Source organism: Colletotrichum scovillei, assembly GCF_011075155.1.
Source record: "Colletotrichum scovillei strain TJNH1 chromosome Unknown Contig00006, whole genome shotgun sequence".
NCBI classification, from domain to species: Eukaryota; Fungi; Ascomycota; class Sordariomycetes; order Glomerellales; family Glomerellaceae; genus Colletotrichum; species Colletotrichum scovillei.
Window position 1 is genome coordinate 4,919,908 of NW_023336264.1, and position 19,904 is coordinate 4,939,811.

Below are 19,904 nucleotides of genomic sequence, written 5' to 3' on the forward strand. Positions count from 1 at the left end.
TATGGCTTTTACGGACTGAGAAACGAGAACACCACTTGGATGAACAAGACTATACCAGCCCCGGCCCTAAACATATCAGCTTCCGGGCTTCCTTCATACAGGGACTTGATATACGGCTGGAACTGGACAGATCCTCGCACGGGCTTGATGCCCTTCCAAGACGAAAACAACTTGACCTACACTGCCGGGAACGAGACCTACTCCAAGGAGTACATGAAGGCGTACGGAAGTTGCCAACCAATGAGCGATCACGGACTCGGCGCCGATGCCGGGCGAGAGAGCTACCAATGGGGCTTCTCCTATCTGCAGCTCTACATACTCGTTCTCTTGCTCGTGCTGTGGACGTTGAGTCTTGCTTATATGTGGTTAAAGGCGCGATTGACGATGAGGATGCGTCGGCGGTACGACGTGCCGAGGGGCTACAAGGGCGTCTTGGAACTGTCGGGCGCCATCCGCAAGGAGCTACAGGAGACCGATCCGGATGAGCTCTCTCATGACCAGCTCTCGGAAGAAATCAACAAGAGCCTAAAGGGCGGAAGAATTCAGTTAGAGTTGGCAGACTCGCCTGCGACATACAGCTTCTGGAGGGCGATTTGGATGTGGTTCAAGGAGGAAAAGTGGTGGATAGGTCCCGTCTTGTTGATGTTGGCGCCATCGGTGCCGCTCACGCTGATCAACAACTCGTTTGGATGGTGGCTGTTGGTGCCGATGAGCTCTCTCCTGCTTGCGTTGATGGTAGGCCGGTCAGAGAAAAGCAGGATCGTCATCGCTCTCGTGGGTTTCATTATCGGAACGATCACGTTCCTGGGCGTTTGGTATGGGACTGAAAGTTACAGATGCGGCAGCCTATATGACTGTTATTATTATCGTTGAATAGATACCCCGTGGAGTTGAATGCAATCTGATTAGATATTGCTGATCCAACTCTTGCGCAACGTCGTCGACTACCACAGGCTCTGTGATGTGGAAGCGATGATCCAACGGAGTGGCTGCGCCATCTAGACCCCTTTATCATCCTCAAACACATAAAGGAGGCAGGGTGATCGATCATCAGTGCCCACAAATGTCACAGAACAACGACGATCCGCTCACAAACTCCAATCAAAAACCTATTCTGTACGTTTGCATGGGTACCAGGGTTATGTGTTTCATGCCTCAAGAAGTGAATTATCATTACTCATCTATCCTCAAATACGCTAAACAGGAGAAATATGTGGATTAACCCTTGTGCTGTTCGCACGTGTACTCGTCGGTGAGACGGCCTCGCTGAATCCTGACAACTGCTTCTTCAGTGTCGCTGGACTCGGCACCCAATCGCTCAAGCCGGTGTCCTTTCGTTTGATGGGAGGTGGATTCGTCGGTGGGATGACGATCTGGGGGTGTGGAGGCTGCTGAAGTTCTTGAGGAGACTGTGTAAGTTGAGAGTGCGGCGACGTGTCTGCAAGCTCGTAACTCTCGCCTGGCTCCTCGAATTGCTGATAATACGCGGCACTCTCGCCTTGGATAGAGTTCTGCCGGGGCCACTCCGACTTGTAGGCCGGCGCGGGTTCCGCTAGTTCGGCTCGTTGTTGTTGGTGGCCTACGGCGTGGCCGAGGTCGCCTTCGAGTTCCATATGGCCATCGGGATTCGCGTGGTTAACATTGTGGTAGCCGGCGAAGTTGGTTGTAGAGGACTTGGAGTCTGGGGCGTCGCGCTTCTCCGATCGTGGGATGGAGCGAGACGCGCCTGCGAACTGTCCGTTCTGCTTGGGTTTGCGGTTCTTCAACCAGAACCACATTGCGACAAAGAAGATTAGGGCGGCACCGATGGCTACTGGCACGCCGACTTTGACGCCCAGGGCGGCTTTGTTACCGCCGCTCGAGGATGAGGTGCCGTTACATGATGATGTGATGTGGTCTGGTAGAGTGCCGTTGGCTACTTGCGGGCTTAGCCAGAATTTACCCGCGTCATAGTCGACGTGGAGGTAGTTCTGCGACAGGAAGACGCCTCCGAGGATGGGAATGTTGTCACCCAGATCACTCATACCTGAGGCAACCGAGGTGCTGATCCTGCTGTTATTGAGCACAGCATATCTACCACGGGCATCCGTGCCGCGGACATGGCTGACCAGTTCGTAATGAGGGATGACGCTTGTATAACCGTTGGATAGCTTGATGGTCAGGGAGCCGAGGAGGGACTCACGGTCCTTGGGGAAGTCGGATTCGCCAAAGGCCATGCCGTCAGTCGCGGTGTGGTTACCGAGGCTCTGGAGCTTGGTAAACATGTTCTGCGTGAGGGTGAAGCTGTTCTGCACTGTGTCAATACAGGCAGCCACCTTGACGCCCGGGTCGAAGAGAGAGTGATCGCCGTCAGTATTGGTGAGGACGATGTCGGACACGAGAACCTGGAGAGGGCACGGGACCGGGGCGTTGGCTCCCCACATGCTGAACTCGGCAACCTGAGACTCGTTGTAGCGCGCTTCGTTGTAGCCGCCGATGACTAGCTGGCCATCGCGAGGGTGAAGCTCTGATGTTGAGCCGTAGTCGAGGCTGAAGCTTGTCGTGGGAGCCAAGTCGTTCCTTACGAAGCTGTCGAGGGTGGACGAGTTCGGACCAAATGCGATGGCGCTTTTGTTCATGGAATCATAATCGGCCCATACCTCGAAGGGATATCCATAGGCTACGGCTGGAGCATCGGTGAAGTTTGCGACATCGTATCCATGGAGTACCGTCGTTTCGCCATCTTCAGGCTGAGCATCGATGGTTCTAGAGGGGAGTCAGTCATGTATTTCAGACAACTCAGCTAGGTAGATGCCATACGTTACGTTCCAGTCCTTGATGTTGACGACTTGGCTGAATGTGCCTCCTGTGGTATCGTATACACTGCCCGAGGCTCCTTGGCAGCCGACGAATGCGTATGTCGAGTTGTCCGGGCAGTCCAGACTATTTCTCACTCGCGTGTTGTTTAAGATGGTGGACATGCGCATGCCTTGAACCTGGCCACCAAGCGTGAGCTTGAGGCCTCGATTGGCACCGATGCCATTGGGAAAGGTAACGTTCTGAAGAGATAGGATGTAAGTCAACAAGAGCTACAGTCGCACACGGCAACACACACACACACAGACACTCGAAACACACATAGATACACACCCAAAGAAAGTAAGACGTGATGAAAAGTGACTGAATGACTCGTGAAGTTGTTCCTTACTTTTATGGGTAATACTAATGGGTCAATAGAACTTGAACAAGAATCGTCCGCGAGCGCGGAGTGAGAAAGGACGCTGGCCAGCAGGAGCGCCGCCCAAGGCGACGAGGTCAACATCACGAAAGTTCGCGATATAGGATGCTGCTGAATCGAAGCATGACGGGCAGATGAGCGGGCTCGATTCAGGAAGGGGGTTCAACGACGGACCGCATTGTGGTTTTGACGGGCAGGACGAGCCCCCTTTTGAAAGCTCTTGTCTGCCCACCTGCCATCACCCCGGGCACGTTGCAATATCGAGATAGTTGACACCCTGGAGTCGTGCCAGGTTACCTAGCCGGAAGTGGCAGACGAAACCCACCCGTGAAGTCCCTGGTTATTAGAAGGGGCTCATGATGTTCCACTTTTGCCAACTCTATCCCCGCTTCAGCCCGCGTTGGGGCGGTTGCGAGATGCTTCGGAATGCACTCCGTAGACACTATTCTGGTGTTGACTTATATCAAATTTCGACTACACTGCTTGATGAACATATTCCCCCCAGCAAAGTCTAAACAACTAGAAGCCATGACCATATACCGCCACTCAAGATCTCATCTCGACCAGAAAAGTTCAGACGACTGAAACGTAGTTGCGTGGCCGATTCTCGCTGTTGAAGGGGTACACTAGTCATGAACCATGTTCGAAGCCTCCACGACGCCTGCACTCTGGATTTCTTAGCGCACGAGCCCCATGGTAAGATTAGGGTCGTATTTTCGAGCGTTCGGAACAAGCCAGGAAGCATGCCTGGCGTGCCTGACAAGGCGTGGGAGCCGTCGTCGTAGTGGTGGTGCCGTCGTGGTGGTCTCTCCAGCGATAGCTCATTCCCGCGATCCGGCGCCTCCAGCGAATCGCTCTCCCCGAACCGCAGACCTGGACAACCCTGACAGGATCTACGCCAGCCGCCCTCGCAAATGCCGCGCGATCAGCGTGGCTTCCAGCAGGAAAGATAGATGAATATCGTCTCACTTATGTTGATTCCAGCTGGTTCAACCCCGGGAAATGAATGTTCATAGGGCTACAACTCTCCGGGGCGAGAGTCTGTGGTTTATGTATTCATGTTCGGTAGGAAAATTCCAAGACACCGCGTATCGTAAGCGAAACTTGCGCAGACGCAGAAAGAGACTGAAAGGAGGAGAGACGGCCCATCAACTGAGAGTGATACAAGGATATGCTTTGCCTCGCATTCGGGATCCCCTTGCCTCATGGCATGTGGGAGGTTGTTGTTCCGCATTCCGTGCTCCGGAACAGACCTCGTCCTGATCCTCGCGCCCGTCAGTGTCAATTGTCGGGAAGAGATATCCACCGGGCCAAAAGACTGGAAGAGGGAAGTCGAACAATTTGTGCTTTATTAGGCGCGAGTTGCCAATTTGCCACTGCCAACTTTGGACGACAAGCGCCTGGACCGTTGTGCTAGCAAGGATTGATGGTGGCTCTCCCCCTCGGCCCCCGGATCGTTCTATGGAGATGAAGAAGATACTAGCAGCGAATAACCATGACGAGATTACGTTTGCAATGGGAAGAAATCATCAATCGCATTGTCCGAGCGTTGGCGGTTGAGCACGTGGTCATGGCTTGAGCCGTGAGGAGTTATGCTGCCAAACATATCGCTGAATTCATCGGGCAAAACGAATCGTAGGCAGCGTTCAAGGGACGAGATCGAAGGATATCAGTGCCAGCCCACTTTTCTCTAAAGTGCAGAAGCAAAGCGATTTCTTCAGACTAAGGATTAATAGGCTGACCTCGAAACAACAACATGAGTATTTAAGTACGCATCAATGCAAGGAATTCGTGTATGTACAATAAACCAGACTGATGATTTTCGGTCTTCTTTCGACAGACCCATACGCCCATCCAGTAATTTGGTACGTAACAAGCTTGGTCCATAGTCTATCTCCTCGGGGTGGAAACGCTGGGGAAGGACATGGAACAAAGATGCGCGTGGTCGGTCTGAAGGCCCATTGTTTGCCAGTTTGGTAGCGAAATCATTTCGGGTTTCCAACTTTTCGGCTTCAAGTTGCAGGCCATCGCGGAAATCTGTCTCGTAATGAATAACTTGGGTGTGATTTTGCCCCGTCAGATTCGTTCTTGGCCAGTGCTGAGTCCCAGGAGCAACCCTTCGAGACTTTCAAGGTGCAACCGACCCATCGACGGAGCTCCGCACGCGACTGAGTTTGACCCCGCGCGCCGGATTGCATAAGGCGTTTTCAGCATTAATCAAGTTGGGGAATTACTAACTTTAAGTCGGTTTTCACAATTGTAGCTCACAGCCTTGAGATGTGCTGCCAATTTGACGATGCACGGCTTCTTTGTGCCAACATAGGTCCCAAATTTTGCCGCCCTACCAACCATTGGCCTCCGATCAACGGAGGTCGCTCCGGCTCAATGGTCTAGTGGTATGATTCGCCCTTCGGGTTCTTTACCAACCCTTGCGCAAAGCGTGAATGGGCGAGGTCTCGGGTTCGAATCCCGATTGAGCCCTTGCTATATCTTTTGTCAATTTTTGCACTATGGCCAAACAAACTGTTCGGTGGACAGTCGAAATAAAAGAATTGAGTCCTGTGCTTGGAGTTGGAGTCGCCAGGCTTAGTTCTTTCTCCGCATGCAATTGGAGGGAGAGATAGATAGATGGATGGATCTGATCCAATCAGCTATTGGGACGAATGTGGTAGGTTGAAGGTTCAAGCCCCTCATCAACCACCACAACCCACCTAGCCTTCCAGACATCCCGCTTGATGTCCATTGTTCGATACGATCATGGCTTCAAGCTGTATAACGCCGTCACTGAGCCCGAAAGCATTGTGTAACGAGTGCTCGGGCATCGTTTTTGATGACGCCAAGGGAGATGTTCGCGATGCTGCGCAATGGGAGAGAAAGGATAGCTATCCAGATCTTCCACTGTTTCGTAAGTCGGCTGCAGCAGGTTGTTCTTTCTGCGAGTATCTTTGCTTTGTACTCGATGAGAAGCTCCCAAAGCCACTTCAAACTGCGTTACAAAAGTCTACAGCGAAAGATGTGGTAGCCAAGTTATCCTCGCCTGCTTACGTGATGCGTTCCGACATCATCGACGTCACACGCGATTGGATGCCCGATGATTACGGTGTCGAACAAGACGGGATATACTGGCTTGATTTCAGGTTTGAGTCTGAGGCTTGGCGTAAAGGACCTTGGTCTGAAGGGTGGAAAGTGCGGGCTATCGCGTATCAAGGAGATGATGGTATGTGTCTCTTAGCCTTGGCCGTCTCAATGGCATTCTGCTAACATCACGAAAATCACAAGAAGATGTTGCAAGTGCCCTCGGTATTGACTTGAAACTCCCCATCACGAATGCTCTCGCTCCGTCTTGCATTAAACGCCTCACGGAGTGGGTTTGGGGCTGCGCGAGCAACCATCCGGGATGTTGCTCTCCAGGGCCAAGAAGTCTCCCGACTCGGCTGATCAAAGTGGGAGAGATGAGAGACGAAATAGCTCGCTTGGTCATGAGTGACAAGCTTCCCTCGACAACATCGTACATTGCTCTGAGCTACTGCTGGGGCCCTCCATCCGTCAGTAAACCACAGCTTATCACCACAACGGCCACTCTGGCAGACCGCCAGACGAAGATCCCACTTGCAGAGATGCCAAGTACGATCAGAGATGCGGTAGTATTTGCGCGTCATATGGGGATTGATTACATCTGGATCGATGCGCTATGCATTATCCAAGACGATGCCGAAGACTGGGCCACAGAGGCCGCGCTCATGTTTGCTGTATATCGACATGCCACCCTCACACTGGTAGCAGCTGCCGGCGATACCTCTCATTCGGGATTCCTTCAAAGAACTAGTGCTGGGCCGTCGGTCCTCGTCCCGTTTGAGTCTAAAAAGGGACAGGGTAGGGTGTCAGGCACATACGTCCTGTCAGGTCTCAATGAACACCGGACTTGGGATGCCGACTATCCAAGCCACATGCATACCCGAGCATGGGCTACGCGGGCTTGGACATACCAAGAAGATCTCATGTCTACTCGAGTATTATACTTCGACAATCACACGTCCTACTTTCGTTGTCAAACGGAGCGACGTCTCGAACATAGCAGCAAAATTTACGACAACGTCCAAAAGTGGCATCATCTGCTCTCACCAGCACCAAAAGACATATCGCCCACTAAGGCGAAAGAGAGAAGGGAAAGCCTCTACGAGAGATGGAAAGATCTAATCATTGAGTATACCAGACGCAAGCTCACGGTTTCCGATGACAAGTTCTCAGCTTTGTCTGGTTTAGCCCGCACTTTCAGCTCGGCACTCGGAGATGAATATGTAGCTGGACTTTGGAAAGATGACTTGGTACGGGGAATGCTTTGGAACACTGTCATGCAGCCTTCAAAACCGAAAGCGTGGAGGGCGCCATCCTGGAGCTGGGCATCTAGTGACGCAGAAATCGCTTGGGATCTGCGATTCTCACTACCACTTATTCAGAAGTGTAGTATTGAGAACATCCATATAGAGGCCGCGGGCTCAGATCCGTTTGGAAGGCTCGAGAGCGCTTGGATTGAGCTCCGCGCTGTCTGCGTTCCAGTGGTTCTGAGACCGGTACAACAGGCCGAGAGTGACCAAGACACATATCTTGCAGAGGTCCTCTTCTATGAAAGGGGGGAGATCATGGCCCAAGGATCTCTTGATGCTGTAGCGCCCTCGGGGTTAAGGAATGACGACACTTTCAAGCCGGCCGATTTTGGACAAGCTGATGAAATTACCGACGTATCTGCGGTCGTTCTCGCGTCGCGCTGCATCATCTTTGGTCTAGATAGGAGCTCAGGCGAGAGAAAATTTTCGTCACCATCATTCCCAACTGGGCTTCTGGTGAAGGGCAGTCCACAGCAAGGAGAGAATGTCGAATCACTTCCGATCTACAAACGACTTGGGACCTTCAGAACGGAGACAAAGGAACAGGCCGATGGGTGGCTGGCGCTGATGCAGTCTCGCCTGAAACTGATATAACCCTTGAAGGGGTGCTACCATGAAATTCTAATCATTTCGCTTTCTTACGATTGATAAGACATCACAGAAGAGAAGACAAAGTATCAATATCAGCTATTAGTCCCCAGCGATAGGAAATATGATTTGATCTGTATTAAAGGCATAATAGGCGGAAAGTTCAGTATTCATAAACATCTTAGCCCCCTTTGATGACCTTTAACAGGGGCTCAAACCAACTATCAGCGAGCTTTTCGTCGCCCTTGCCGTTGGGATGTACACCATCCCGCGTCATTCCCTTGACATCAAAGCCCTTATGGCAGTCAACCACAGTAATGCGGCTTTTCTCATTTGATTTCCTGTTCGCCCAATCTGGCATGGCTTTGTTGAAATCCTCAACACCTCGCATACAGTTTGTACAGCCGGCTGGCTCTAAGGGGATTACCTGAGCAATCTGAAGAGGGTATTCGGACGTTAGAGCCATGTTTAGTGGCCATGTTGCCCAAAGACAGCTCGCGAGAGAATACGCACCAATATTTTCATGCTTTCTTTGCTAGCCCGCATTTGGTCAACCAGCTTATCCAGTGCGCCAAGAATCTCCTTGGGCTTCTTCGTACTCCACACGTCGTTTGAGCCGAGGTGCATCATGACAATATCAGGCTTCGTATCCCCAAGCCAACGCTCCAGTCTACTATCCTGAGCAAGGTCTGTCGCAAGAAGACCACCGTGGCCCTCATTATCTCCGTCGTAGTCGAAACCACATCCCTGCGGTGGCAAAGTTCCGACAAAATCGATATTCTTGATATTGCTATCCTGAAGCTTCTTCCACAATAGAGCTCGCCAGCAGCCCTAATCCATCGCGACTCGTCAACATCTTACTTTTCAAAGAAACACACAAGCGGGGCCAGAGAACATAGAGCCAGAGAGCAGAAAACTTACTGGGCTGCCAGTGATCGAGTCTCCGAGGGGCATGATCTTAACCTTGTCTTCAGCTGAGGCAGTCCATATCGAGGAGAAACAGACTAGCATCAAAACAGATCGGCCGAGAAATATCATGACTCGATAGATGGTAATCAAAGAGGCAACTCATGGGCCGAGACTAGGTACTAATGCTGCTTGTTTCCTGATGTAAATGGCGACTTTAGAGCGCTTGCAGCTCCCTACTTATCCTTCGTTCTAGTACAATCAATTGCACTTTCGACGGAATCCTACAGGATTCATATTATCTCGCAGTGTATCAACATGATGCTGTTATGACATGTACTCCTGCAAGAAGCAGGATCCCAATTCAGGATTCATCATGCTTCCAGCGTTGAAACGCCTCCATGGTGTACCTATGGGAGCTGGTGCCATTTGATGCCATGACCCTGACTATCCCTTTTCAGGACTTAACGTCGTCGGATGGATGGCTCCCGGCCCCTATTGAATCAGGTATTTGAGCCTCACCGTCGATATTTCGGATGATTCGGGCGATCATCGCTGATTACGGGGATGAAACAGGATCCATGAGGATCAGGTTAGATGCTGTTGACTGTGATTGAATGCCCTTCCCTGTCATCGCAAACTCTAGCTAGCTAGCGCGCGTCAAATCTTCACCCGTTGATTGCCTTCACATGGTCGACGACCAGGCACTGGTAATCGCTGCTGCCCTTGTAGATCGTGAACCCATCGTTGTGAGTCTGCCCTGAGCTCAGCTGATCTCCCCACTGCCAGAACAGATCGGCGCCCAGTCCCGGCGCCGTCCGCGAGACCTGCTGCCAGGGTCCCTCGATGCCGCAATGATCACTCAAAGAACCGTCTTCTTAGGTGTGAGCTTATTGAGTTTAAACATCAGACACGAGGAAACAAACTCACATTCTTCAAAGAGGCAGGGTTTACCGGCCTTCGCGCAAGCCTCGCCGTGTGATTTGATCCAGCCGGGAGACCACGTCTTCAGATCGACGCTCCCTGTTCCCCCGTGTCAGTTGATTATGTTCGTCCCCCGCCATTCGGACAAGACTTGAATGAGAAAGCTTGTCTCTTCCAGGTGACTTACAATGATCGGGGTACATGTGGAAAGTGCCAAAGTCAAGCGTTTTGATGCCGAGGTTCTTGACAAAATCAGTGCCCTCGCTGTATTGGTAGGGGTAGCTTCCGTCGCCGGGAAGTCCCATGCCCTCATCGCCGAGAGTGACCATGTGGTTTGCGTCCAATGACTTGACGAACTGGGAAGTCGCTTGCGCCCACTGGAAGATCACATCGGTGCTGCAACCCTTGCAGCGGGGTTCGTTGGCCAGTTCCCAGGCAAAGATGGCAGGAGAGTTTTTGTAGCGGCTCACGACGGCGCGAATGTACGCCTTGTACTGAGTTTGGGCCTGTGTATTGGTGTACCAAGTCTCCTTCGAACCGCCAAAGGCTTTCACGTAGGCGTTCATGCCGCCGTAGTCATCCCAGTGGTTCACAAAGGGGATAATGAGCTTCACACCCTTCTTCTCCGCGGCAGCGACGACCGCATCGAGTCGCTGGAGTCCGTTGGCGCCAGTGTTGATTTGTGATCCAGAGGCTGAGAGGTGTTGGTACCAGACTTGGTTTCCGCTGGGGACAGCGTTCACGTCGTTGAAGCCCCATACGCGAAAGATTTTGAGTCCGGCTTTCGCGACATTGTCCATGACGAGATCGACGTCGGCATTATTCGTCAGGAACGAGATCCAGTATGAGTTGCTGCCGGCAAAGTATTTTGTCTGGCCATCGATGGTGAACTTTGTGCCACTTGCCGACGGGAAGGTCGAAGCCTGTCTAGGCTCTGGAACGGCCAGAGCTTGGATGCTGGCCAAATTGGCGAAGATCGACACAAGGGCCAGCTTCATGATGGGCCGCCGTTCTCTGGGTGCGGGTGTATGGGAAAATGAGATGATGGGCAGATCAGATAATTCATCCCCATAAGGAGCATTTATACTCTTGTTGGAAATTGGGTGAATATTATGTCGCCGCTAGAGCGTCGGCTCTCCACGTTAGAGAGCAACCTAAACCGGAGCCAATGAAAATCCAACGGCACTTCAGTTAAACTGGCCAAGACTACTACAGCTAATGACCAATACGAACACCTCGCGCCTTTCTTGGAGGCGATCAACTTGTCGCCTAGGCGAATTCCCCGTATTCCAAGAGCGCCGAGGCGGTGTAATGCCGATTGGGGTGCGGAGGGAGGACTCCCTTTGCACCTTTTCGGAAATGATGTGGGGCCCAAGGCGGGACATCCCCAGCCGCTTCGTCTCGAAGAAAGTGCCGAGAGACTAGCGGCAGCTCCGGGGCTTTTTTATGGATCTTCGGCCGATCGGAACCGGGCGCCAGATAACATTGCAGTTACACCAGTCATACGGATGAGATGGAAGATATTGCCAAGACCAAGGGAAAGTCATCCTCAGACACTTTGAACTCACAATTTCACCCAGTAAGTGTACTCGGCAGGACATGGGTCACGGGTGAGGCAAGCACTTAGTCCATCATACATGTATTGAGATATAGTCAGCCTCTGAGGTGCTCGCTGTTGATTCAGACTAAGTGACATAGAAGGTTGGAAACCAGTTTCGAATTGATTTGATCATACCAGAAATCCCTCGCGAAGCAAGGAAAGGTCCGCAAGCCTTCGGCCCCTATGCATTCCCGTTAGATACCCGCACCTTATTCAACATAAAGGTGCATTAGGTACCTAGTCAACCTCACTTGCGGGACCCACAGAAGTCAAACTTTCAGCTTCAGTGGGCTTAAAGCACATTCTAATAGGTTGTGTCTGTATTGAACTAATGCATATAGGAAGCTAGAGAACAGGTGTGTTGCGAGCTCACGATGTTGCCGGTATGTGCAGTGACTGATGGTGAGCAGATGGAACGTACTTACTCTCTTGGTCGTCGAGGGGGTTACTGAACCAAGTTAACGTCTCTCTGGCTAGGGCTTCAGATGATTTAAGCTGTCTATTCGCAACGCTCGAAATCATCCCCCAAGTCCCATGGTTGTTACCATTATCCTCTCTGCAAGCGAATCATCTTTGCACGCAGACATTGGGGCTTGTCGTCAGCCATAAGGTACATGCGTGTTGGCATAGACTTTTCCTGCAATGAGCTTTTTAGAAAACCTCTGTCGATGCTGTTAGGGAAGAAGAAAGAGATAAAGACTTAATGTTAACGAATTCACCAAAGGAATTTTGGAGTTGTCATTGCTTTAATGATTGTAAGCTAAGGTTGATGAAGCCATCGATCCATATTCTAGGATCGTCAGTGGGGAGAGAAAGTACTAAGATGGATAAAACGAAATAATCCACCTACACACTTTTCGGGGGGAAGGAGAATAAGCCGTTGGTCGACGAATCGAGTCTGAACAGCCTCCAGTCTTGATCTACCTAACCTTGTAAGCGGGATTTCCGCGAGATGGCCCAGGCTTCTGTTGAGTTTTGTTGCCTTGCAGATGATTTGAAATATTTCAAAGTCAGGCAGCTAAAAGTCAAACCAATCTCAACAGGAGAGTCCAGCGCCACACGATACAGTTTGCGCCAGTGAAGCTTTGATTGCCGTTCTGTATGGCTGACCATCTGCGGCTCGCTTGCTCCATCGAGTCGGGTCCGGGCTAGCGGGATGAAGGTCCAAACGATGCGAATCTGGGGCCAGCATTGCCGAGAATTTGGCCGGCGTAGTACGCGGCCGAAGCTTCGTAGGTTGCCGAAAGTTATGCGTTGTCTGTTCCAAAGAATCGGGAGTAGACGAGGTGCTTCGCTTATCGGACATCGGCAAAGGAGAGAATTCACAGATGTTCGTGAACCCTTTCCCACGTGAATGAGAGTTTACGAGCGCGCGATTGTCAACTGGAAGCGAGCTCTCGCTTCCGATCTCTCTCTAGTAAACTTAGAAGTAGTTGAGAAGAGACTCAAGCTTCGAGGGGTAATGGTCCAGAGGCTCTTGGCATCTCATTGATCGTTGCGGCCGTTACGACGACTTGCTCGGCCTCGTGAACCGATTGGCTTCTTCTCAGTACCCCGCAGCGGGAGATGTACGTGGCCCGCGAAGATCAGGCCCGCGCTCAGTTACCATTTTAAGCTAGTCGTGCTCACTGTTGAGTCTAAAGTTGCCCTACCCCGCGGTGGTCGACTCGAATCCAGACGCAGTCGACAGGGCCCCTGGACTCTACCGCCCTGCTTTCTGGAGCTCCGCGGAAGGAATAAACGCTGTCAGTGTTGAACGACGTGCGGACGGACTTTGTCGCTCTCGGGTCCGCTATGGACATCTACTGCGTCGCCCTACTTTTTGCGCATGAAGACCAAGCTTTTCCGTCCGAAGTCTTTCGGAACACGCGTTGAAGGCATGCTACTCACCCTCACATCCCGTTCCTACCTAACGGCCCATAGCTAAGCTTGTGTACCGTGAGTGTTGCGCCCGCAAGGACAAATCGGGCTTCCGAGATCATGAGAAACAGCCTCGTTTTTCTCACACCCTGAAAGCCATTGCCAGGTCACTGCCGACGACGGATCAAGATCAAGGCTAAGATATCGGCCGTCTCAGACTATCAACTTAACCTTACCGGAGAATTTTAGACTTATTCACTAGTCTAACAAACAAAACATAGTCTCAAGAACTGAGTAAACATTTTGTGGTATTGAGATACGTATTAAAGATGACAAGGCCTCCCGCTTTCCCATAGAGCTTCCTCTTTGTCAGACTGGCTGCAGACTTCACAGTTTACAAACCCAGCTTCCTCTAGCAACTCAGCCTTCTGTCTCCATGAGTAGTCTCCGTCACCTACCTCCTCACAACATGCCTTCCGTCAAAGTTTTGTTTGTTTCCGCTCTCGTTTCGAGCACCCTTGCGGCTCCTCTCATCACCCGTTTCGAGAACAAAGAAAATGCCGCAAGTGTCTTTGATGAGAACCCTCGGACTTCTCTGGAGACCCGCGATATTGAAGCCAGCGAGGACTACGCTGACCTCGAGGCCCGAGATGAGGACGAGTACGAGTATGAGTACGTCGAGGCTTCCTCTGTCGCTGGCATCTCTGCTCGAGGTCTAGAGGACGCCGAGGAGTCTGGTGACCTTGAGGCACGGGACCTTAAGGAAGTCAGCGAGGTCTACTCGACCTTCCAGTCTCGTGACTTGGAGGTGGATGACGATCAGCATGGCACTCTTGAGTCTCGTGACAATAAGAAATCGTCTTCGAGTCGCACTTCTTCATCTCGGACTTCATCTTCGCGGGGCAACAACAACAACAATAACAGGGTTGACAAGGGAAGAGTCCAGAAGGAAAAGAACGAGATCAAGGATATCCAAGCAGATCAGAGAAAGCAACATGCAAGCGGCAAGGCGAAGGAAGACAAGGAGCGGGCAGAAATTCAAGAGGCCCGCGAGAGACAGAAGGGCGCTACGAACTCCCGAGACAAGGAAGCCGCTAGGCGCAAGAAGCAGGAGGAGCAAGCTTCCCTCGACAGAGTGAAAGGCCAGAACCAGAGAGACAAGGCCCGCCTTCAAGCCCAGAAGGACAAGGAGAAGCAGGAGCTAGCGGACGCCAAGAGGGGTGGTGGACGTACCGGCAGATTCGTCGAGACGCCTGAGACGACAACAAACTTCAATCCAAAGTCTTATGGTGGCAAGTCGGGAACCTACAATGACTACAAGAATCCCAACTACCAGAATAAGGACAGCAACTACTACTCGAACCAGCGCAACAAGGACGATGAGAGAATTCGTCAACTGGAGAGAGACCGTGCGCGTGAGGATTCTCGTATCAACAAAGCCGAGTACAACAAGAACAAGAGCGGCGACAAGATTAAGAATGGAGAGTACAACAAGGACAAGGAGGATGAGGCAATTCGCAAGGCTCAATACGAGAAGCAACGCAGTGGCGAGCGCATCCAGGATGCGGAACGAGCCAAGGACAGGTACGGCAACAACGCAAACAAGAACAACTATGATCAGGAAATCCGTGCCGAAGAAGCTAGGCGCCAGCGTGCGGACCAACAGATCCGCGAATCTCAGTACGACAAGAACAAGCAAGACCAGTTGATCAGGGCTGAGGAGGACCGCCGCACTAGGTACGACGAGCAAATTCGGAAAGCCCAGAACGACAAGGACAAGTACGGCGACCGCATTCAGGACTATGAGCAGCAACGCAGAGAGGATGAGAGGCGTCGCAATGGAGGGTACTAAGCTTCTTGTTACTTGAAACTCCATGTAGCCTTTGGGCCACAGACTGTATGCGACCATGACGGATGATGGCTGGAGGGGCGGTGTATGGCGTTACGAGGTGGTGCTATTTGTCCTTAATTTCTAAAACTTACTATCTTTACGACTTCGAGGCAATAAGACGGAGTTAACGAAAACTACTTTCCCAGACATTGAATGAAAACCATGTGCATGTATCCTTAGATGGAGTTGAAATGGTGCCACACCAGCTCATTCCCAGCGACGAAGTTTACGTATTGGCATAGGTAAGGTCGGAATGTTTGCCTATGTTACCTGAACGGCTAGTCTTGATGGATAGTGTGGTATCCATGTATAAAAAGAACACGTTGTCGATCAATGGGACGATTGAAAGTTGACAAATGTACATTGGCTAGCGATGATGGATCCGTTTGATGTACATGGCTGTGTTCAACGAACAGGACTGAAATCGGACCTGGATTAGCCAGAAGTGGACTCGCTGAAAAAGATCATTCAATCAAGTTGCGTTAATAATACGCCTCGGCGAAGGGATTTGGACTGAGCATGTAATGAGGCATGCATTGAGTCGCCGAGGTGAAAAATTCAAAGCCCGGCCAACATGGCTCATGACCAAGTGAAACTTTTTTCGCCTCCTATAACAATAGCGGCAACACGTCGACCCGGTATTGTTCATTGGAACTCTGAATGCTCATAACCATGCCTTCGCCTTAACAATAGTCGCAAGTTCATGTCCCGATTTATTCCAGTGCTTCATCTAACATTCTAACTACGCCCCGTCACTATCAGACGTTTTCAAAATGTCTGCCGAAACTACATGTAAAGTCGACATAGAGTCAATCAGGCCACCCACGAGGTCCAAAGAACGCCTTGCTAATTCAGTATGGTCACTATATTATTTCCTACTTGTCCACTTCGGATCGCACCCTCTCGAAGTTCACCAGCGATTGACTGACCATGTCATCCCGCAGAGCCCTTTTGGCTACGGTGCATTTGCGACTACATTGATGACTCTATCACTTGCTAATATGGGTATTCGGGACATTGAAAATCAAGCTGTATTCATCGCCAACCTCTGCTTCCTAGCGGGTCTGGGCCTCCTCATCTCAGCTCAGTGGGAAATGGTAAGGGGTAACACGTTCGCCTATACGACACTCATTGCTTTTGGTGAGTTTGTCATTCCATTGTCTTGATTTTATGACGTGATAAAGGACTGAACTCCCAGCATTTTACTATGGCGGATATGGCTTCCTGCTGATCCCTTCGGTTGGAATTGTTGACAGCTACGGTGGCAAGACGGAGCAGTATTATACGGCCTTTGGATTCTATCTTGCTGGTTTGTTCAAAATTCTCTCCGTTATCTTACTCTTCTCATGCTACAGCTTGCGACTGACTTTGAGTGCTGTAACCAGTCTGGTCGCTTTTCAACCTCTTCTTCTTCATTGCTGCTTTTGCGACGTAAGTGCTGAACCTATCTGTTCGGGCGGGGCTCGCTGACCAGGGACAACTTGCAACACTAGGAACGTCGCAAACGTCATTGTCTATGGAGGGCTTGAACTTTCTTACACCCTGAATTGCTCAGCGAATTTCCTATTCGCAAGCGGAAATGCCTCGGCTGGTGGGACTTTGACCAAGATCGCCGGTGGATTTGGGTTTATTGCTGCATTGGCTGGTTTCTACGTGATGGCCGCTGAGTTCTGCGGTGAAGTGTTGCCGTTTCGTGTTCCGTTGGGCGACTTGTTACAATCATTTCCGAGGAAGAAGGGTCATCGGCATCGGATATGACGTACGTATCCTTGTGTGCCGAATGCTGTCAAAAGTCTGGTCTCTAGTAATATTATATGAACCAACCCCCTGCACTTTCAACTGTTCACAGTCGTGTCTCATCTTGGTGGGGTTCTGAGATTAGGAGAAGACCTCGTTTAATTTGTCAAGTAAACCGTCTCCGTTGTCTCTTGAAAAGCCCACAAGGTGGCCACCACGCCTTGCGAACCCGCGAGAAAGAATTAGGCCGTTGCTCATGACCGAGTGGGTCAAACGCCGTCTGCACTTCAAGACCTTCAAGTGGCCTGACTTCGACAAAAGCCAGGGTCCAGCGACGAACGACATACTCCAACTTCTCGAATTATTTACCATGATTGACGTCACGTGCGTGTGGTTACCTAGTATTGGGTAGTGCGTGTAATTCGGTTTTTGGTTTGGTTTGAGCCGAACACTCGGTGCCGAGATCCACTTATTTTCGGGTTCTGCTGGAATTGAGCCGGGGTTTGGGTCCGGCATTGTTCATGGGGACTTTCCGGCAAATTTGGCCCGTAATGCAACGAGGGGAGAGGTGTTGAAGTCTTACAAGTTCAGAGTCCTCTTACAAATTCAGGGACTCTAAATTTGATGCAGTCGGTATTTGGAACAAAAAAAAAAATAACTATGTGCTTCCTAGGAAGGATCGTCACAGTAACGGCCACATATGGTTCAGAGGTACTTGAGGAGGTACACTAAATGTGTAGATACCTAAAGAAATGAATGGCTACTCAATTTCTTACTAGGCTCACCAGTAGAAATTGTTTCCAAGAAACAGGACCTTCACGTGGTACTGTATAGTCTATCCCGACCTTCTAATTCTTCAGACCTCTAAATGAAAATGCATCTACAGGTCTAGGAGCTTTTCGAAAAGCTCGCCGGAGTCGGCGTCTCCACCACCTGGCCATTGTGTATCAGCATATTTCCATCGTCGTAGTCCGAGACAATATCCTCAATGTACGCATAATCAAGACCTCGCAACTCGTCTTCCTCAGTAGCGCGCAGATGCATGCCCGGAATCTTATTGATGAGGAACAATAAAATGCAGGAGACAAAGAAGGACCAGGCAGCGCAAGTCGTCGCGCCTGCCAACTGTAGACCAAGCTGTCTGAAGTTGCCATTCCACCAGCCGCCCTCATACGTGTCGCCGCTAACTCCGTCGAGAGCCGGTACCATCTTGTGGGCAAAGAGACCCGTCAGAATATCACCAACGTATCCACCGACACCGTGAATGGCAAAGATATCGAGACCGTCGTCGACGCGGAGGATATGCTGGTATCGAACGGTGTAGAAACAGCAGATGGCTGTGATAATTCCGACAAGAGGTGAGACGTAGACAAGAACTATTATAGTCGTTAACGTAAACATGGGAATGTAACTAGAAAGATAGTCTTACCGAAGCCAGCTGCCGGGGTGATACCGACAAGACCGGAGATAATACCCGAGCAGAAGCCAACCAAGCTGAACTTCTTCATGTACATATAGTCCAACAAGGCCCACGTAACTCCACCACCACAAGCAGCAAAGTTGGTGTTCACCACGACATAGATGGACCGCAAGCTGAGGTTAGCCGTGCTAGCTCCGTTGAAGGCAAACCATCCGAACCAGATGAGAACGGTACCCAGAGTCATCAGCAAAGGGTTGTGGCCCCTGAACTGTGGGACGTGCCTCTTCTTCGTGGACGTGCTGCTGTCGTCGATGCGGGGACCCAGCATCATGGACCAGGCAAGGGCTCCAAAACCACTGGCGATATGGACCGGGCCGGAGCCCGCAAAGTCGTAGAGGCCAAGGTTGTAGAGCCAACCGCTAGGGTTCCACTCCCAATATGCCAAGCTAAAGGGCAAATCAGCATTACTCTCAGAAACATGTGCACGATATCGAAGGTCTTGAACTTACATGTAGTAGACGAACGTGTTCCAGCAGAGAAGGAAGAGCATGCTGGGCCAAAGACGGCCGCGCTCGAGCATGGCACCAGCCAGAATCATTGCCGTAGCTGTAACAAAGGTGAAGCCAAAGGCAGCATCTGTCCAACAGACGATTATTAGTGTCCCCATCCCTGTCATTATCGACCATCTCAGGAGAGACTTGACTTACACAAGATGTCTGGGATATCACTGTTGGCAAACGAAGGAGAAGCTAGGAGGTTGTGAAATGCGGCGTGGGACAGGTCGCCGAGGATAGGGTTTGTCGTGCGTGACTGGTACAGCGATGCACCGTATATCCAGTATTGTAGGCCACAGGCGCATGCGCAGAAGAGCGATTGGAGGACCATCGTCATGGCGGATTTCCTGCGATGCATTCCGGCGTAGAGAAAGCCGATGGCTGGCGTAATTTGCCAGCACAGGATCGTGCATACCAACACCCAGCAGAGGTCACCCTACGGATTGTTCGCACGAGTTAGCGGGCTTTGGAATCCAATTGAATGGTGTTTTTTAGGTCTTCAGAAGAAACTTTGTCAAATTCTTTCCTTACCTTGTCATAAGGTGCATTGAGGTCATGGGTGATTGGATTGCCTCCCGTTGGATCCGTGGCATAGTCCGGGAACTCGGTCACAGGGATGACTTCCGCCATGATATATCACGACAATATCTCCAACAGGGAAGATGTTATGGTGCAATGACTGAGGCGGCGGGCACGAGAAGGCAATGTTGCTTTCTTTCTGTTAAAGAACCAAAGCCTCGGAACGTCAACCTACAAAATTTGACGGGACATAAGGGAGCCACTTAAAGCTTTCGCCAATCTTCAGATGTTGGCCAAGCTGCC

General features: G+C 51.0%; 8 protein-coding genes across 8 annotated transcripts; 4 read left to right on the plus strand and 4 right to left on the minus strand.

The window, feature by feature from the left end:
• Positions 1–287: 287 nt before the first annotated feature.
• HER10_EVM0005520 (uncharacterized protein) lies at positions 288–827 on the plus strand (the record flags this gene model as incomplete). The annotated part of the gene is made up of 2 exons (XM_035475134.1): positions 288–401; positions 579–827. The coding sequence occupies 2 exons, from the start codon at positions 288–290 to the stop codon at positions 825–827; spliced, it is 363 nt and encodes a 120-aa protein (XP_035332640.1).
• Positions 828–1,196: 369 nt separating this feature from the next.
• On the minus strand, positions 1,197–3,301 carry HER10_EVM0013318 (uncharacterized protein; the record flags this gene model as incomplete). The annotated part of the gene is made up of 3 exons (XM_035482680.1): positions 1,197–2,745; positions 2,800–3,038; positions 3,203–3,301. 3 exons carry the CDS (start codon positions 3,299–3,301, stop codon positions 1,197–1,199), a joined length of 1,887 nt encoding a protein of 628 aa, XP_035333609.1.
• A 2,673-nt stretch (positions 3,302–5,974) lies between these two features.
• On the plus strand, positions 5,975–8,196 carry HER10_EVM0010974 (HET domain-containing protein; the record flags this gene model as incomplete). The annotated part of the gene is made up of 2 exons (XM_035480418.1): positions 5,975–6,387; positions 6,510–8,196. 2 exons carry the CDS (start codon positions 5,975–5,977, stop codon positions 8,194–8,196), a joined length of 2,100 nt encoding a protein of 699 aa, XP_035333316.1.
• A 175-nt stretch (positions 8,197–8,371) lies between these two features.
• HER10_EVM0007028 (cellulose-binding protein) lies at positions 8,372–9,228 on the minus strand (the record flags this gene model as incomplete). The annotated part of the gene is made up of 3 exons (XM_035476595.1): positions 8,372–8,626; positions 8,704–9,021; positions 9,112–9,228. 3 exons carry the CDS (start codon positions 9,226–9,228, stop codon positions 8,372–8,374), a joined length of 690 nt encoding a protein of 229 aa, XP_035332829.1.
• A 536-nt stretch (positions 9,229–9,764) lies between these two features.
• On the minus strand, positions 9,765–11,018 carry HER10_EVM0003142 (mannanase; the record flags this gene model as incomplete). The annotated part of the gene is made up of 3 exons (XM_035472827.1): positions 9,765–9,970; positions 10,027–10,119; positions 10,208–11,018. The coding sequence occupies 3 exons, from the start codon at positions 11,016–11,018 to the stop codon at positions 9,765–9,767; spliced, it is 1,110 nt and encodes a 369-aa protein (XP_035332367.1).
• A 2,931-nt stretch (positions 11,019–13,949) lies between these two features.
• HER10_EVM0011958 (uncharacterized protein) lies at positions 13,950–15,332 on the plus strand (the record flags this gene model as incomplete). The annotated part of the gene is made up of 2 exons (XM_035481365.1): positions 13,950–15,184; positions 15,218–15,332. The coding sequence occupies 2 exons, from the start codon at positions 13,950–13,952 to the stop codon at positions 15,330–15,332; spliced, it is 1,350 nt and encodes a 449-aa protein (XP_035333441.1).
• An 812-nt stretch (positions 15,333–16,144) lies between these two features.
• HER10_EVM0006257 (gpr1 family protein) lies at positions 16,145–17,129 on the plus strand (the record flags this gene model as incomplete). The annotated part of the gene is made up of 5 exons (XM_035475848.1): positions 16,145–16,225; positions 16,316–16,511; positions 16,570–16,680; positions 16,757–16,802; positions 16,865–17,129. 5 exons carry the CDS (start codon positions 16,145–16,147, stop codon positions 17,127–17,129), a joined length of 699 nt encoding a protein of 232 aa, XP_035332745.1.
• Positions 17,130–17,744: 615 nt separating this feature from the next.
• On the minus strand, positions 17,745–19,857 carry HER10_EVM0005693 (ammonium transporter). The gene is made up of 5 exons (XM_035475299.1): positions 19,614–19,857; positions 19,236–19,518; positions 19,038–19,164; positions 18,538–18,974; positions 17,745–18,484 (listed from the first exon to the last, which is right to left on the minus strand). Exons 1-5 carry the CDS (start codon positions 19,710–19,712, stop codon positions 17,997–17,999), a joined length of 1,434 nt encoding a protein of 477 aa, XP_035332663.1. The 5' UTR covers positions 19,713–19,857; the 3' UTR covers positions 17,745–17,996.
• Between the last annotated feature and the right edge of the window lie 47 nt (positions 19,858–19,904).

Coding starts and splice junctions, on each gene's coding strand:
- HER10_EVM0005693 (XM_035475299.1), bottom strand. CDS start 19,712: ATGGCGGAAGTCATCCCTGTGACCGAGTTCCCGGACTATGCCACGGAT. Junction 19,165..19,235: donor TGATATCCCAGACATCTTGT/GTAAGTCAAGTC, acceptor TCTGTTGGACAG/ATGCTGCCTTTGGCTTCACC. Junction 18,485..18,537: donor CACCCCGGCAGCTGGCTTCG/GTAAGACTATCT, acceptor CGACTATAATAG/TTCTTGTCTACGTCTCACCT.